This window comes from Podarcis vaucheri (assembly GCF_965113315.1).
Source record: "Podarcis vaucheri genome assembly, chromosome: 3".
In the NCBI taxonomy this organism is placed as follows: Eukaryota; Metazoa; Chordata; class Lepidosauria; order Squamata; family Lacertidae; genus Podarcis; species Podarcis vaucheri.
In genome coordinates, this window is record NC_138761.1 from 55,021,390 (window position 1) to 55,037,630 (window position 16,241).

The 16,241-nt window shown below is 39.7% G+C and overlaps 1 protein-coding gene across 5 annotated transcripts in view; it reads right to left on the reverse strand.

Moving 5' to 3' along the window:
* Nucleotides 1-16,241, reverse strand: part of MAP3K4 (mitogen-activated protein kinase kinase kinase 4) — a 77,416-nt gene that overhangs the window by 12,820 nt on the left and 48,355 nt on the right. For 2 of the 5 annotated variants that reach the window (XM_082215178.1, XM_082215174.1), the window contains exons 4-17: nt 14,837-15,079; nt 13,650-13,796; nt 13,119-13,276; nt 12,387-12,503; nt 11,923-12,022; nt 11,739-11,822; nt 10,654-10,920; nt 9,122-9,271; nt 7,925-8,086; nt 6,793-6,926; nt 5,707-5,785; nt 5,414-5,492; nt 2,768-2,864; nt 871-990 (exon numbers count right to left, since the gene is read on the reverse strand). In XM_082215178.1, the coding sequence (XP_082071304.1) occupies nt 871-990; nt 2,768-2,864; nt 5,414-5,492; nt 5,707-5,785; nt 6,793-6,926; nt 7,925-8,086; nt 9,122-9,271; nt 10,654-10,920; nt 11,739-11,822; nt 11,923-12,022; nt 12,387-12,503; nt 13,119-13,276; nt 13,650-13,796; nt 14,837-15,079 (1,937 nt within the window). The remainder of the gene's footprint in view (nt 1-870; nt 991-2,767; nt 2,865-5,413; nt 5,493-5,706; nt 5,786-6,792; nt 6,927-7,924; nt 8,087-9,121; nt 9,272-10,653; nt 10,921-11,738; nt 11,823-11,922; nt 12,023-12,386; nt 12,504-13,118; nt 13,277-13,649; nt 13,797-14,836; nt 15,080-16,241) is intronic. The other 3 variants (XM_082215175.1, XM_082215177.1, XM_082215176.1) reach the window with 3 other exon arrangements.

Here is a 16,241-nt window from a genome sequence, read left to right on the forward strand (position 1 = left end):
ATCAGCAGCAATTGGAAGGAATGGCAGGGCAGTATACATTTCCAAGGTATACATATTTATGCATACAGGTGTATACATACATATGTATATATTAATGGGAGAAAGAAAGATCCTGTGTCAAGTCATAATTCTATACCTTTGAAAATCTAATTTAAAATGGGTCTCATCCAACTAGACCATACTCAGAATAAATCCACTGAAACCAATGGATGCACGTTAGTTGATTTCAATGGGTCTTCTCAAAGCATGGCTTAGATGGATTCAACCCAATGTCCAGAGAAACAAATAAAATTAAAGATATCATTATCAATGTACCAGACACAACTGCTTTGCTTTTGCTGGGTTTTCTCCTTATCTGAAATATGGGGTACTTGAAAAGAACAAATGAAGTATGGTAGCATTTGTGCACTGCATGTTGTTCAGTGTGCCAAAGAAACATCTTATGGTGGATTTGTCACCAGTGTAACTCTCCTTGCAAGGTTTTACTACTCGCTCTATATGCCCATGGGTAGAATTTTATGAAATTAAGAGAGGTGTACATATTATAGGCTCACTGTTCAGTATTAGTTCAGTCACACCTAGCTACTATAAAGCTGCAAAGGAACAGAGGAAATGAACTGCATGCATTAATGGTTCTAAAATAAAACTAAATAAAAAATTGTTCTCAAGCATGCATGGTAAAAAAAATGATCTTTTTAAAATGGATAAACATATAACGTGCGCTTAAAAAAAAAAATCTCACACTTTTAGAAGAAACAAGGTAATCACCAGGAGCATATAATGGAACCATGAGGAACTACTAGGATCTAATTGCAAGCAGTTTATATGAGTGATGGGGACAGGAATGAATCTGCTATGTTGTGGAGCTACCTGATATCATTTGTACTGCTGACAGGTGGTTTTGGCTGAGTTGAGTCACCACCGACGGGAGTGGGGCGACTAAGAGCAGGGCTGCAATGGTTCCGTACATCACATGGGACATTCCTTGTGCTGCAGTGAGAAGAAAAGCTTCAGGAAAAGACTTTCAGGTCCATTTTTACTGGATTCTTAAAACACGGTGACTCAAAACAGTAGTCTGAAAAAATCTTGTGAAAAGTTCATTTTTTTAAAAAAAAAACCCTGTAAAATTATTTGAGCTCTAAGTAGATTAAGTTTCCAGTTTGCACTATAAAATTATGCTTGCGACTGAGGACCTAGATTGTTTTCAGCAAGCAAAAGGAGACCCATTTATAAATGTGGAGTACTGAAAACAAATTTGTAAACAAAAAGTGTAGTGAATACAAATACTGCAGCAGCAGCAGGCATACACTACTCTTAAGCTATTTGGGCTCACATGCTCTGTCTCCTCACTTCTCCTTTCGCAGAGCCGCACTTTCGATTAAACATGGCTTGCCCTTTTGTCGAGACCTGGAACTGTATTTAATCTTAAATACAGTGGTACCTCGGTTCTCGAACATCTTCGTTGACGAACATTTAAAAAACCCGGAAGTAAATGCTTCTATTTTCAAGCGTGCCTTGGAAGTCAAACGGCTTCCGCTGCGTGTTTTTCAGTTTTCTCAATTGGATTTGCAGACAGCCCTTTGCGCCTCAGTTTTAGAACATTTCAGAACTTAAACGGTCTTCCAGATTGGATTACGTTTGAGAACCGAGGTACTACTGTATGGTCACAGTTTAAACAAGCCAGTTATGCAAAAGCAGAAGTTTCCAATCTCATTGCAATTTGCAAAGGGAGAGGAGAGGAGAGAAGCATGTAAATCTGAAATCTGCCGAGGCTTGCTCCAGCGTGATTTAGTGTGATGTGTGCAAATGCTGTCTCCGCATGATGGCTTTGTATAGTAATTCTTATAGTATATATATTTTTTGTAGGTGTGAAGTGACAACGTCCATAGACAAGTTGATGTGGAAACCCTCTAATTTCCAAGATGCAGAAATGCCACCATATTCAGCTAACTTTCATAATCTACACTTAACAGAAGCAGCAACATCACAGGGATTTGCATGCACATACATGCATGTTTAAAAAACCAGAAGAGAAAGCAGCACAACAGAAGCTTCATTTTCTGCATCTCAGTTGTCTGAGGCTCTTAATAAAACTGTTTTTAAAAATCAGTAACATTACTGCTAGAGCTACCACTAATTTGTCATCAATAGCCAAGTTTCCATTTTTCGTATATTATAGATCTAGGAGGGTCCACCTGTTTGCGGGTTAATACTGTTGTTTGCAATCTTTTGAGGAGAAGGAGAGGAAATAGTCAGCAAGAAAATGGGGGGGGGGAGGTTCAAGAAACTGTAGGATAGGACTGTGGTGGACAGAGATGGGGAGAAAGAGCTGCCTTGCTCTTGCTGCTTTTTATAACTCACACATACATACATACACACACAAAACAAACCTCTAGCTCCAGCACTGTAGTAGCATATTACTGAATCACATATCATGGAGAACAGAAGAAAGCAATAAATAATAATAAAATTCAGAAAGTTGTTCAGATATAGAGGAGAAAGGCTATGTCACTTATCAAAATGATGTTACAGAGAGGCAATGACATTCTTCACAGAACTCATAACAATAAGGAAAATTACTGTGGGGTTTTATGCATTTTTTCAAAGGGGAGAAAGTATTGTGGGCTTGGCACATAGGATTTTTTTTTTATCTCCTTTGGATAAAGGCAGACAGCAAGGTTCAAATGGTAAAGTTGCTTGAACAACTTCAGAAACACCAGTTTCCTCTAGAATACAAGCAGTAAGGATCTGGATAAGCTTTTAATACCTGAACCCTTCAGGTGTTGGGATGATGAGGTGAGGATTTGGGGGATCACTATGGCATCGAGGTACTTTCACAGGACGGGGACTATTCCGATGAATAGCTACAAGCAGAAAGAGGCAGAGGGAGGGCATTCAGATGATTGAAGAGAACAGTCAACACATGCATGTCACATTTGATGCAGGATCATTGTAATGGAGGTCCAGTTCATGCAATTTGTTTGAAGTGGAAGAAACTGGGATGAAATCGACCCAGAGAGATTTTCTCAAATAGCAACTGATGTGGCTCACTGTGCATTCAGATTTGCCTGCCAGCCCATGAGAAGCGGACTTAAGAAATTGGTCAGCCCAATGTATATGCAGGCTAGTAGCCAGGAGATGTGGTGGGCTATGGAAAAGCAAGCACTAATAAGTAAGCTATTCGTATTTATATGTCATTTAGCGTACAAATAGTTAAGAAAGTGTGTGTGTGTGTAATATTTTGCAAAAGTACAAAGGCTTCCTTAAGCCACAAGACAACTCCCAATTTATGGGACTTGCTCTGTATATTTAAATACAGTGGTGCCTCGCAAGACGAAATTAATCCGTTCCGCGAGTCTCGTCTTGCGGTTTTTTCGTCTTGCGAAGCACGGCTATTAGCGGCTTTAAGAAAAAGGAAACAAACTCGCAAGAACTTGCAAGACATTTTGTCTTGAGAAGCAAGCCCATAGGGAAATTTGTCTTGTGAAGCGACTCAAAAAACGCAAAACCCTTTCGTCTAGCGAGTTTTTCGTCGTGAGAGGCATTCGTCTTGCGGGGCACCACTGTATTTAGCTTGACTACAGATATATTCTTTCATAATTAACCTGGACTTGTTTGGACTGAAGTTGTTCACTCTTCCAACTGCATCTTTGATGTTCAAGCAAAACACGGATTTGAGTTTTCTTCTTTTCCTCCTCAAGTACTGCCATTATTTCTTCAATATACTCCTAATGGAGTATAATAATGCCATTATTTCTTCAATTTGTCCTAATGGACAAAGGTCCATTAGGAGCCATTCCAGCTCAACCACAATAAGCAAGAGAGATCCTAACCTGGTATCAGCAGAACACTTCTAGTCATTTTAATGTTGTCACTTTATAGCTGTACCTGCCATAGTTGTTGATCTCTCAACATAAGCTACTCCCTTGCTTATACATTTTATGCAGTGGAAGGCAAGCTAATTGTGGAGGACACACTCTATATACAACAAGACTCCACATTGGCTTGCAGGCCTCTCTAGTTCATGCATGTCTGCACACCTCGTGCACCTCCCGGCACAATGTAGCCCACCAGTTTCATAGGAGGCCCACCAATGGTTTGATCAGTTTTGTTTTTGTTCTTTGCCACCAACAATGTGTGCAGGGCTAAGTTGAAGAATCTCCAGGAAAGCTATTCAATTTCTGCTATTAATGCAAAATATTCTGTATAAGGTTATTTCCCATATAGTTTCAGTTTGTTCATCACTGTTTTGTGAGCGTGGTCACACGTGCCTTAGCTTGGATTACTATTACATGCTCTACATGGGGCTACCTTTAAGGAGAGCTCAGAAACTTCAGTTGCTGTAGAAAGCAGCGCTAAGGTTGTTGATTGAAGCCAGTTGTCAGCAGCCTGTGATTCCACTATTGTACTATACCAGGCATAGGCACACTCGCCGCCCCCCCCAATGTTTTTGGGACTACAATTCCCATCATCCCTAGTTAACAGGAGCAGTGGTCAGGGATGATGGGAATTGTAGTCCCAAAACATCTGGAGGGCCAAGTTTGCCTATGCCTGTACTATACTCACTGGCGTCCTGTTCATTCCTGGGCCCAATCCAAAGTGCTGGTTTCTACTTTTAAAGTTAAGCGGTTTAAGTGCCCAAACACCTAAGGACCACCTATTACTTATTTGTTCTTTTTCTGCCTTTCTTCCTCTAAGCAGCACACAGCAGCACATGTGCATTTCGTAAGCAATCTCCCATCCACACACTGACAAGATCCTGGCCTGCTTAGCTTCAGCAAGGCCTCTTGTCCCTTCAGAACATGCCCTGGGACCACCATGCTCACTGAAGTCATCTGGACAGGCACTGCCAATTCCTGAGGCTCAGGAAGGAACATGTGGTGGGAACATGTGATGGGACTTAATTAGCTGCTGTGCTCATGCTTTGGAATGCTGTGCGCCTTGAGAAGAGTTATCTGGCCACCTCACCTCCCTGATGTCATTCCAAGCCAAACTGAAAACCTGTCTGTTCTAGTAGGCCAAGATGGATTATCTGCTGCTTCTTATATTTTAGAGGGGTTTTAAAAACTGCATTCTTTATTGTAGAGATGGGGAAACACTGGTCCTTTACAGGTTGTTAAGACTCCCAACTCCCATCAACCCCAACCAGCATGATGGTCAAGGATGATGGAAGCTGCAGTCTAATAACACCCTGGGAGTCTCAGGTTCCCCATTCCTGCTGATTTGTTGTCATCATTTTGTGAAGACAGGAGGCCGACATACTGAGTTGGATGACTGGCTGGTTCTTGTTTTTATTGTGACTCGTGTGTGTTTTAGATTTACACATTCAATTCACTTACAACGACATGTTTCTATTTCTACAAACTACAGGTGTAAAGTTCCAGAGGAAGAGACTGTGTAGCTGCTGCCTTACCAAGGTACAAACCTGTAACAGGACTATGAGGCTTTCCAATTACATGGCCAATACATTCGTTCATCAATGCCTGTAAACTCTGAAAGATAGAAAATTAACATCATTGCAACAATACTGCATTTTTCTAATAAGTACCTGCAGTATCTTTAACAAACTGAAATGTATACCTTAGGAACATACATAATTCAAGAAGTATCATTAAAATGAACCACCAGCAAAACAGCCCTTATCTGGTCTCAAATGCAGCCAATAGTGTTTGTTAACTTAAAATGTGAGAGTGGTTAATGACATACCAAAAAGTCATCTTCAGGCAGAGCTGAAATAAATGCTGGCTCAATGGCTTGAAGGAAATCAAAACCTTGTGTTGCCCACCTGTTGTGCAGAAAGAAGTTACTGGTTAACCAGGAGTACTTATATAAGCAGCTCTATTTATTTAGAGAAAAACAACCTCTGTTGCCATGCTACACAAAAATATTGCCTTTCTAAACACTATGCAAATCTAAAACAATGCCTACTCAAGACTCTGTTCCCTGAAGCTATGTTTTTATGGCTATGCATGGGAAAGAATACTGTAATCCCAACACCCTTAAGGTGGGTTTCAACACAACACTAAATGGGACATGTGTTCATGGAACAAGGTCCATTGGCACAACAGGACTTCCCCCTCCTCCATGTGCCTCCTAAACCTATTTTGGAGGTTTCCAAAACCTTCCAAAGCAGATTTAGGTGCGGGGGGGGGGGGGAGTCTACTGACTCCTGATTTAGATGCCAACCCTGTTTCTCCGCAGACATTTAGTATGTCCACAATGCAAAGTCTGGCCAAACTCTGCAACATCTCCAGTCATAACAATTATCTTTTCAAATTAGTGACAACAAAGGAAATAATGAAGTGTATGCCATGTAGAAAAGGATGTACACCTGGTAAGGACAGCCAAAATGCTTGGGAACCCACAATTAACCGTAACCAAATTGCTGTGACTTTCAGGTACTTAGTGAATTATAAGAGAATCCTTGGAGGTAGCGTGCAGCTCTTGATGCAGGCAATGTGCAGAGGATTATATTCTAAGTCATCCTGATTTTTTACTATAGCATGCATTCCCCATATTGTAATTTAAAAAATCAAGTCTAATTAAACTGTAACAAACCTTAATTCTAGCCTTGTTTTCTAATCATGAGAGTCACATTTATCTGAAAACTCTTAAATGACTGGTGCCTTGGATTAACTCAAGTATCTTATTCTTGTACCCATGTTGTGATATTTAGCATTAATATAATCTTCAAAGTAATCAAGGCAGCAACATTGCTCTTTGTTTAAAATATACAAGCTCCCATAAAACAGAAAGGAGGAAAATCGAAAATAGTTATTTCTCAATCATTACCTTGGTCTAGTACCTCGGCCACTCTCACACTTAGTAAGGACGTAATTCATCCACTTTCTTGCAAAACTGATATACTGGTCTCCAATTTTCTGTCTGAATACCCCAGACATCAGACGGATGGCTTCTTTGTGGTACTGCAATATATTAAAATCACCTGTCAAGGGTTTGAAATAAATATTGCCATTTTCAACTGCTACAACGGTGTTTCTTAAACTTAAAAATTCTGCTTCCGGATTTACAAATTCTCCAATAATCCAACTCAAAATTAATAATAGGTACATCATAAACACTGTGGGTGTAATCCAACCAAGTAGCTCATTAACACAAGGACTTCTGGCTGTGCAATGGATGTTCCCCTCCCTCCCTTTGTGTTCCCCCATCTCCCCTAAATCTTGTTGACGGAGAGAGGAGAGAGAAGGGAGATCCACTGTGCAAATGGAAATCATTGTGGAAATGGAACTACTTTGTTAAGATACCACCCTGTGAAAAAAGCAAGCGAATAGCATGGTATGTCTCTGTAACACCTTGTATACAAACCAAACTGATAACCAATGCAATACAAAACTGCAGTTATGCATAAATAAAAAGGCTGTTGGGCCAAAACTCCCTGGAGCCTTTCATACATAAGAAAGAGAAACCCAGTAGGGAACACTGCTATTTAGCAGCAGCCCTTGAAAAAGGAGAATATGGGTCTAATTTTGACCTGAGCAGATGATCTTCTATTTTCTTATGTGGTGTGCTTGCTACACAGCCTCCAATGTTTCATAACTTTCAAACAAAACAAGCATTCTTATAATGGGAAATATATATTGTTTTTATTTTTCTGTGCGTTTTTGTTCTTTTGCATAAAAAGTCAAGCAGAAGAGTGCTGTTGCACTCATGTCTTGCTTGTGGACTTCTCATCTGGTTGGCCCTGTAAGAATGGAATACTAGGCTAGACGAACCCTTAGGTCTGATTCTAAACATTCTGCTACTATTAGCTACACAACGCTATTTCTCCGAAGTGAAAAGTGATTACCCAATCAAAAAGCTGTTTTTAAAAAAATGACCCATTTAAAAATTCACTTCGAAGAAATAAAATTAAAGCCTTCCACTTGGGAAAAAATAGGCAAAACATTTCTCTTGAACCAACCTCAAAACCAAAGTTGTAACACTGAATCATGGCTTCCCGATAATATTGCTGCAAGGTGGCAGATTCCGATTCATCAACCTCAGCATCAAATTCAGATGTGAACATGCGATCAACTCTGTCAATCGCACTGCTTATCTTATTGCAAAGCTGTAATGCATCACTCTGGAAAACAGGAAAAATATTTGCTGAAATATTATTTGTGTATTTAATATTTGTATCCTGCTTTTCAAATAGCAAATGCTGGGCTCAAAGAGTCTCACAGCAATCACAATAGCATTTAAAAACAACGAACACTGCAATCTCTATAATATCAAACACAGCATATAAAGCAAACAACAAATTCATCAAAACAATTAACTCATAGTTAATTGATATTTCTTAAGCATGCAATACATAGTTCTACAGGAACTTTATGATAATCCTCAATGGCTACTTCTCACTATATCATGGGGTACCTTAGGCTGCAATCCTATACCTATTCACCTGGCAGTAAGTCCCACTGAACTCAGTGGTTCTTGCTTCAGAGTAGACATATATAGGATTGCACTGTTTAAAAATAAAATGTGATTTTTACCAAGAGCCAACTTCATCAAATGTGGGATTAAGATTCTTCAAGTGCATATACCCAACCACTATTTGTGTGCATGCAAGTTTCCACACCCAGTTTCCTACACAGATTGTGATGGCCAGCTTCCAAGAATTTTCTGGTTAAGCCCTAGAAATCTGGAGCACTGGACCAAACATTGATAGGTGACTTTTGTAACGACAGCAGTAATCCAGAAATTAATGGGCATGAATATCTTAGGTCCATTAATTTCAATGGATCTACTCTTAGTAGAAGTCAGGTGGATAAAACTGGTGATTTGTAAATAGTAAAGCCTTATAAGAGAAAGGTTTCTCCAAGCACTGCATTTTACTGTCTTCCTAAAGCACGATATAAAGTTTCTTACTTACTATTCAAATCTGTTTGGAAGCTATGCCTCATGTGTCAGTGCATAAACACACAACTTCCCAATCTGTATATATAATTCATTCAGCTTACTGTATAAATTACTCTCAATTTACTTGAACAAAACTCAATGACAATCTTTTTCTGATCACTTGCATTTAAAAGTAGACCTCTTTAGAGATTTTGTAATTCTAAGCGACTGAGAATGCTTAACAATCCAGAGGAATATAAACCAGAAAGATGTGTACCTTCAGCTGCTGCAAAGCTTTGGCAATGACTGGCTGGCTGGATGTTTGCTCCTGATGTAAAGAGATGAGCCCTTCAAGAAACTGTTGCACAGCTTTTCTCTGGTTCACAAGATGAACAGGCTGCATGACTACAAGAAGGAGGTTGTCAACCTAAGAAGACAAGGTTAATTTATGGTATTGCTGAAAACAGGTTCCCAAAGTTGTAACCGTGAATTCGATTACAGCTATTCTGAAATTTAAAATACTTAACTCTGACATGTTTTAAATGGTACTATTTTCCTTCCCACAAAATTGCTAATTTTATGAAAAATGTCTCCAGTTGTACTTCTGGATTTTCCAAGGCTGTTCCTTCAACGTTCATTGTGACCAATTTAGAGACAATTACATATTGATAAACCTATTTTGGTACATTGTCTGCCTCCCTCTATGCACCAGAGGCTGCTAGCTGAGGGATGAGAGCAGCTCCAGTTGTACGGGCAGCTGTGGTGCAAAACCTCCACACAGCAAGTTGGGGAATGAAGTCTGTGCAGACGCACACTTCAGAAAATCAGCTGCTGAGTGGTGGGAGGAAGAGAGCTCCATGCACTTCTTGTTGCTAGAATAAAAACTTTATATGCTCACTATATGCATTAGTTTCATACTTCTAAAGTGAAGAAAGCCGTTTGATTTCTCCCATATGTCAACTGGTGCAAGAACTTATTAACATTATAACAATGGTACATTTTCTACTAACATTCTGTAGCTTCAAACGTTGTTTCTTATTTATTTTATAAAATTTATACAGTGGTGCCCCGCAAGACGAATGCCTCGCAAGACGAAAGGGTTTTGCGGTTTTTGAGCTGCTTCGCAAGACGAATTTCCCTATGGGCTTGCTTCGCAAGACGAAAACGTCTTGCGTTTTTTGCAAGTTTGTTTCCTTTTTCTTAACACCGTTAATACAGTTGCGACTTGACTTCGAGGAGCAACTCATAGAACGCGGTGTGGTAGCCTTTTTTGAGGTTTTTGGTGATTTTTGAAGCTTTTCCAAAACTTTTCCGACACCGTGCTTCGCAAGACGAAAAATTCGCTAGATGAAAAAACTCGCAGAACGAATTAATTTCGTCTTGCGAGGCACCACTGTACAAGGCTTGACTGTAGAAGAAACCTCAAAGTGGTTTTACAAAAAGGTAGAATAATAAAAAGAAATCTACAGTTAGGTACTACGGCAAGGTGTTCAGAATAGAATCGCTTTACTCAGCAAAGCGCCATGCTCTGGATCACAACCCCAATCTGATCTAAGGCTATATTGACAATTTATCCTACTCTCAAATCCATTCAAGACAGAAAAATACACACTTTTTTGCAATATGAGGATCAAACTAAACCCCTATGAAGAATGCATAGGCCGAATTCTCAAGCACCTAAGATCCTACCCTAGTAGTATTTCCGATTTTCTTACATGTGAGAAAAGCAGAGCATTTCTTAAATGTTGGGATTCCATAAATAACTACCATTTACCAAATCAGAAGAATACTAATACAGAAATTCTTTACCTGCATACTTCTCAATGTGTCAATTGTCTCCACCTGAGGGACAATTTTGACAGGTGGTCCTTCCCAAGTGCTCCAGCTGTCATCAGTGTCATCATCTTTGTCTCTGTACTTTGTCATAAGTAAAAATGGTTCGCTTGCAACCTCATCAGAGTCTTTTGAACAGTCCTTTCCTGCAGCTGTATTAAGTAGTTGCAGGATGATAGATTTCTCTCCTGAAAGGTTATCTGGCACAAAAATCTGTAAGTTTTCAAGTCCAGGGATCTGTACCTGAAAAACAAACCAGTATGGTCCAAATTATTAACAACTAGAACCACAGAAAAAATTCACTCATTTTTCTCAGGGTGAAAGGATTTTCACAGATACTAAGTGACTTCCACCCCATACCTTTATGCACCTTTTCCGTGGCTATTTGCACTGCATCCCTCCCTACAACCACCACCTAGAGCTTCTGTATCTCTGTTGCCTCCCCCATCACTGCATGATACTAGCCAGTGGGGATCACACAGGGAACAAGACTACAGAGAATTGACACTGACGACATACAAAGTGGTGTTGCTCTTGCCCCAGGGTGTATTGACAACGCATCACTAGGCATCACTCTGTCTTCCCATGTTTCATTACCCATCAACATGGCACAGAAAGTCAGGAACACCTCTCAGTTAACTTGGCAACAGTGGGACACATTCTGTGTACTGGTGGGCTGCAAGAGGGCAATGAACTCACAGCAGTGAGGTGATGCCTTTCCTTCCCACCCACCTCTGCCCCACAATGTATATCAGGGAGGTCAGGTGTTTTCCAAGTACACAGATGTTCAAGGAACAGCATTCAGTCACATGGGCCCCCACCTTCAGTGGTACAACCCAGACACAGGTTTACTCCCTCAGCGAGAAATTATTTATTAAGTGTATCTTATCCTTCCCTTCATTGTATGATCCAAAGGCAGCTTACAATTCAGCAAAGTATGCCCCCACGAACTGGTCCTTGGTAGCTAGACATATCTAACCTTGGTAGTTGGACATGCACAAGATCTACATGCCACACACTGGAGAGCATAATAATCCCTTTAAGCCCCAGGCTGATTTTACCTTCATGTACTGTTGTGCTTTCAGGGCACTGAGGAAGTCCCGCACAGAGGCAGAAAATGTGAACTCTGCTGCTATTTCAAGGTCCTAAGAATAAAATGACAGGTGTTTATCAAACTGCACTGTTAAGAAGCCTATCAATGCAGCTGAATTGGGCACACTATGTAAAACCACTTGTTCTTTTTACCTTTCTTAATCTCTTGGCAAAGCCAAGAGCTTTGGATGCTCTCTCTCTGGCTTCATGGAACAGCTCTTTCAGTGCCCGGCTGGTCTCTATCACAGACCTCCTACAAATAATTTAACAGAATGCAGTTATTTCAACACATTGTCACACATGCATTCAAATGTGCTGAAGAAGAACACATAAAAAAGGCTAATCAAGAAGTCAGAAGGCAAATATGTACAAACAAGAAGCTAAAAATGAATCTGGTATTGAGAAGATGACACATCCTACACAAAAAGACAAAGTGTACAGTTAAGGAAACAAGGCACAGAAATTATTTTCATGCCCTTAACTGCAAGCATTATTAGGCTGAGCATACACAAACACTGGGTTTCTGCTGCAATTTTAAAAGAAATTCATGCTGCTTCTTTCATGCATATAAAGATATCCATAACATGATAGTGTATCTTATGTAGGTCTGGAAGTACCTGATTTCATCTGAAGCCGCACTGTCATCAGCATTAGCCCAAAACCCATCACAGCTCTCTTGTAAGCCAGAGTCTAAAAAGATCCCTGTAGATTTAAGCAGCACTCCTGCAATGTCACTGAAACAAAATCAAAAACAATTGTCACTCCCACAGACAATGCAGAAAGAGGCTTGTGCATCAAGGAGAGTTTGGATTTGATATCCCGCTTTATCACTCCCCTTCAGGAGTCTCAAAGCGGCTAACATTCTCCTCTCCCTTCCTCCCCCACAGCAGACACCCTGTGAGGTGGGTTGGGCTGAGAGACTTCGGAGAAGTGTGACTGGCCCAAGGTCACCCAGCAGCTGCATGTGGGGGAGCAGGGACGCGAACCCAGTTCACCAGATTACGAGACTCTTAACCACTACACCACACTGGCTCTCAAAACTTCCAAAGCATTCCAGGATTAGAATGCCACTGATAAGAAAGTATTAAATAAAGTTTATGTAAAATAAATGAAATGAAATGTTCCCCAGTCAGATGCAGTGGGGGGGAGACCTAATTAATTTTAAAATTGTTCAGATACACACTGCTTAATATTCAACTTTTACTAGCTTTTTAATAAGATCAACTTTACTTTTTGTAAATGGCAGTAGATTTCCAATTAATAAAACTTTTTTTTAAAAAATCCCTGCTAATAAAACTTAAAATTTTGAGCAAAATGGATATGAGAATCACAATAATAATAAGTTCTACCAGAACAATTTTCCAGCTTGAGCTTCACCTCCTCGTATATAAGGAGTGATTTCTTTGGTGAAATTCCATTCTTCCTCCAGGAGATTTTTTAAACTATGAGATGCTTGAGGTAACTGCTGTAGCATTTGGATCCAGCTTCGCATATAAGCAAAATAAACCTTGAAAAGGGAAGAACAGCAATTTAGGTCATATTGTTTCACCAGACTCCACAATGGAGACAGAGCCCGCCTGTAACGTGATGGTGGCTTTGTGAAATGGAATATCGTCAGAATGTATTAGGGAGTAGGTGAGATGCCAAGGGAGATATGTAAAAATCAGCACCTCATCTCTGTTTTTGCTTCCAAAGAGCAAAGCTCAGGACCATCCAAGATAGGACCCCTGATTATATTGCACAACGTAGTTAAAACAGAAACACAATTCCTGCACAACTAGAGAAGCTAATGAAAATAAACTGACAATGGTGAGACAATTAAGAGTCCGATAGAGAAGCCTACAGAAGTGACCCACTAAAAAATAGGATTGCTTGCTTACCATTAACATCTTGTGCAGGTCTTCCTCAAAAGAGTCGATGTTGCAGTTGTTCTTCTGTAAGTCATCTAATACCTCACGTAACATAAACTGATAATATTGCTTCATAAGCAGACCCCCTTTCAGGACCTCTTTACACTCTCTCACTAGCTGCAAGGAAACAGTCCATAAAAAGCAATAAATCATTCGGATGCTTAAAAAAGAGTTTCTCTTGAGATTTTAATCATAGATTTAATTTAGAGGTTTTAACAGATCATGTGGCCCTCTCTACACAACATAAAATCGCCAAGCAACACAAGAGCTACAACAGTAGAGTGGGTGGAATTTCAGAGTTGAATTCTACAAACCATTAACTCTGCTAAGTGTTTTACAAACCTTTCTTCATTTACTATCACAATGAGCCTGTAACATGGAGCCACTTTTTACTCCAAGAAAGGCCTCAAATGGTAATGACCAGTGATGGTATCTGAATCCAGATCTCCACAGCTCAAATCCCACACACCTTTATAAAAAGTTTGCTTTATATCATTTCACAAAAGCCTTTTTTTAATTTAAGAAACCCATAAAACTTCACATTTTCACGTTTGCCTGCTACAATGCTAGAATTGTGGGGAAGGGAGGGGGCGTGATAAACTTTTTACTGTATACTATAACCCAAGCCCCTGCAACAGAGTAGGGAATTAAAACCCATTAAATAAATATAGCTGATGGCTATGTATTTACCGAAGCTAAGGAATAAGTCAATTTAGTTGGCAAAGAAGCAGAGACAGAACCATATTTGCCCTCCACAGAATCCTCAGTAATTGTCGTCATTCTTACAAGAAAGAGAAATAGCAGCTTACAGTACTGTGCTTCCCTCTGAATTGTTCATCACTTTATTAAGAAATGTATATCCTGCTTCTCACCCTGTGTCTCAAAGCAGCTTACAAAAAATTGTAGGCTTTTGGGGGAGAAGAGGTATAAGATCTTACTGTGACTTTTGGTAAAGCAATTAGCAGAGAATTATTTGCAAAATGTTAGAATTGTACATAGAATATTGGTCTTCGTTATCTTTTAAGTATCTTTTTATGCTACTGAAAAATATTACCACCAATCTAAATACGTACTACGCATCCCTTCTGTGGAACAATGTAAGACTTATTGCTAAGGACTGGGGAGGGAGGGGGGTTAATAAAACACTTTGGGCAAACCTGTTTAATACTCAAGAGAGATGGCTCCCCAGCAGGCTGCTGTTCCAACCTTAATTTGAGGCATTCATGGATAACATTGAGAAGGACTCGGCAAAGAACTAGGAATGCAGGCTCAAAAGATGGCAAATCCATAGACTTCAGCTCTTCCCGTGACACAGTACTGCACTTTTGATCTGAAGAAGGCGGAGAATTTGACAACTGCACGTAATCTGAACTTAAAATAGGATCTGGGTACTCTGAAAACTAACAAAAAAATAGATACTATGTAACAAACAACCTGAAACACTTCCCCCATAAGGTGTAAATCCACCACCAAACATTGACTTTAAAACAACAACAATCTTATTCAATCAAAGTATCAGGCTTTCCTTTCAGACCTGTAGAACTATAGTAGTAGATGTTGGTCACAAGCCAGGAGAAATCGCACCATTAACTTTGCATGCCCAGCAGGGCGCTTGAGCTTTCTCAAATCAGCATCATGCCATGCTGCTTAGCAAGTCCACTTTTAAGTGAGTGGATTTCAAAAGCAGCTTGTGATGCAACACAAGCATTGACATTCAAAGCAAAATATATCTGAAGTTCCATGAGGGCACCTCTAAAAAATCTGCATGGACGGGTTGGGATATTTTGTGATAGTTGCGTTTCTCTATGCCATACTGTAAACGTTAAAATGAGCATCGTAATTCCAATCTGCAAACAGTCCTAGTGTTAAAACAATGTCTAAAACACTTGTGTTAAGTGATTGTACAGCACTACATGCAATATAAAATGTTAATACGCTAAACAAATTGCTACCTACATCAATGTGTTAAAAAGCCATTTGCAACAAGTTTGTCCTTCAGCTACTAACTGTAAATTTAAATGTTCATTTTATAAAAATGAGGTGCATTTTATAAAATTGCTCCTCCTTGGATTTTTAGGAAAGGGAAACCCCTGTTAATGTACACATTTCCACTGATATCAGCATTTTAATTGCTTATTACTAAATGGGTTCATCCAAATTAAAAAATGTATAGCTGAGGAAGAGATAGTATGCAGTGAATGATTGAATGCACCTCTAAGTGTGACTGGTATTAAGTTTGTGTTCATAGCATCAGTATTATTATTTTATTATTATTAATTATTATTATTATTATTACCACTACTACTACTGCTAGTAGTACTACTACATTACCATCGTACCTCGGCTCCCGAACACCTTGGGAGTCTAACGTTTTGGCTCTCAAACAATCAAAAACCGGAAGTGACTGTTCCAGTTTTCGAACGTTCTTTTGGAAGCCGCACATCTGGTGGGGCTTCCGATTGTCTGCAGGAGCTTCCTGCAGCCAATCAGAAGCCACACTTTGGTTTTTGAACGTTTCAGAAGTCAAATGGACTTCCGGAACAGATTCTGTTCGATTTCCGA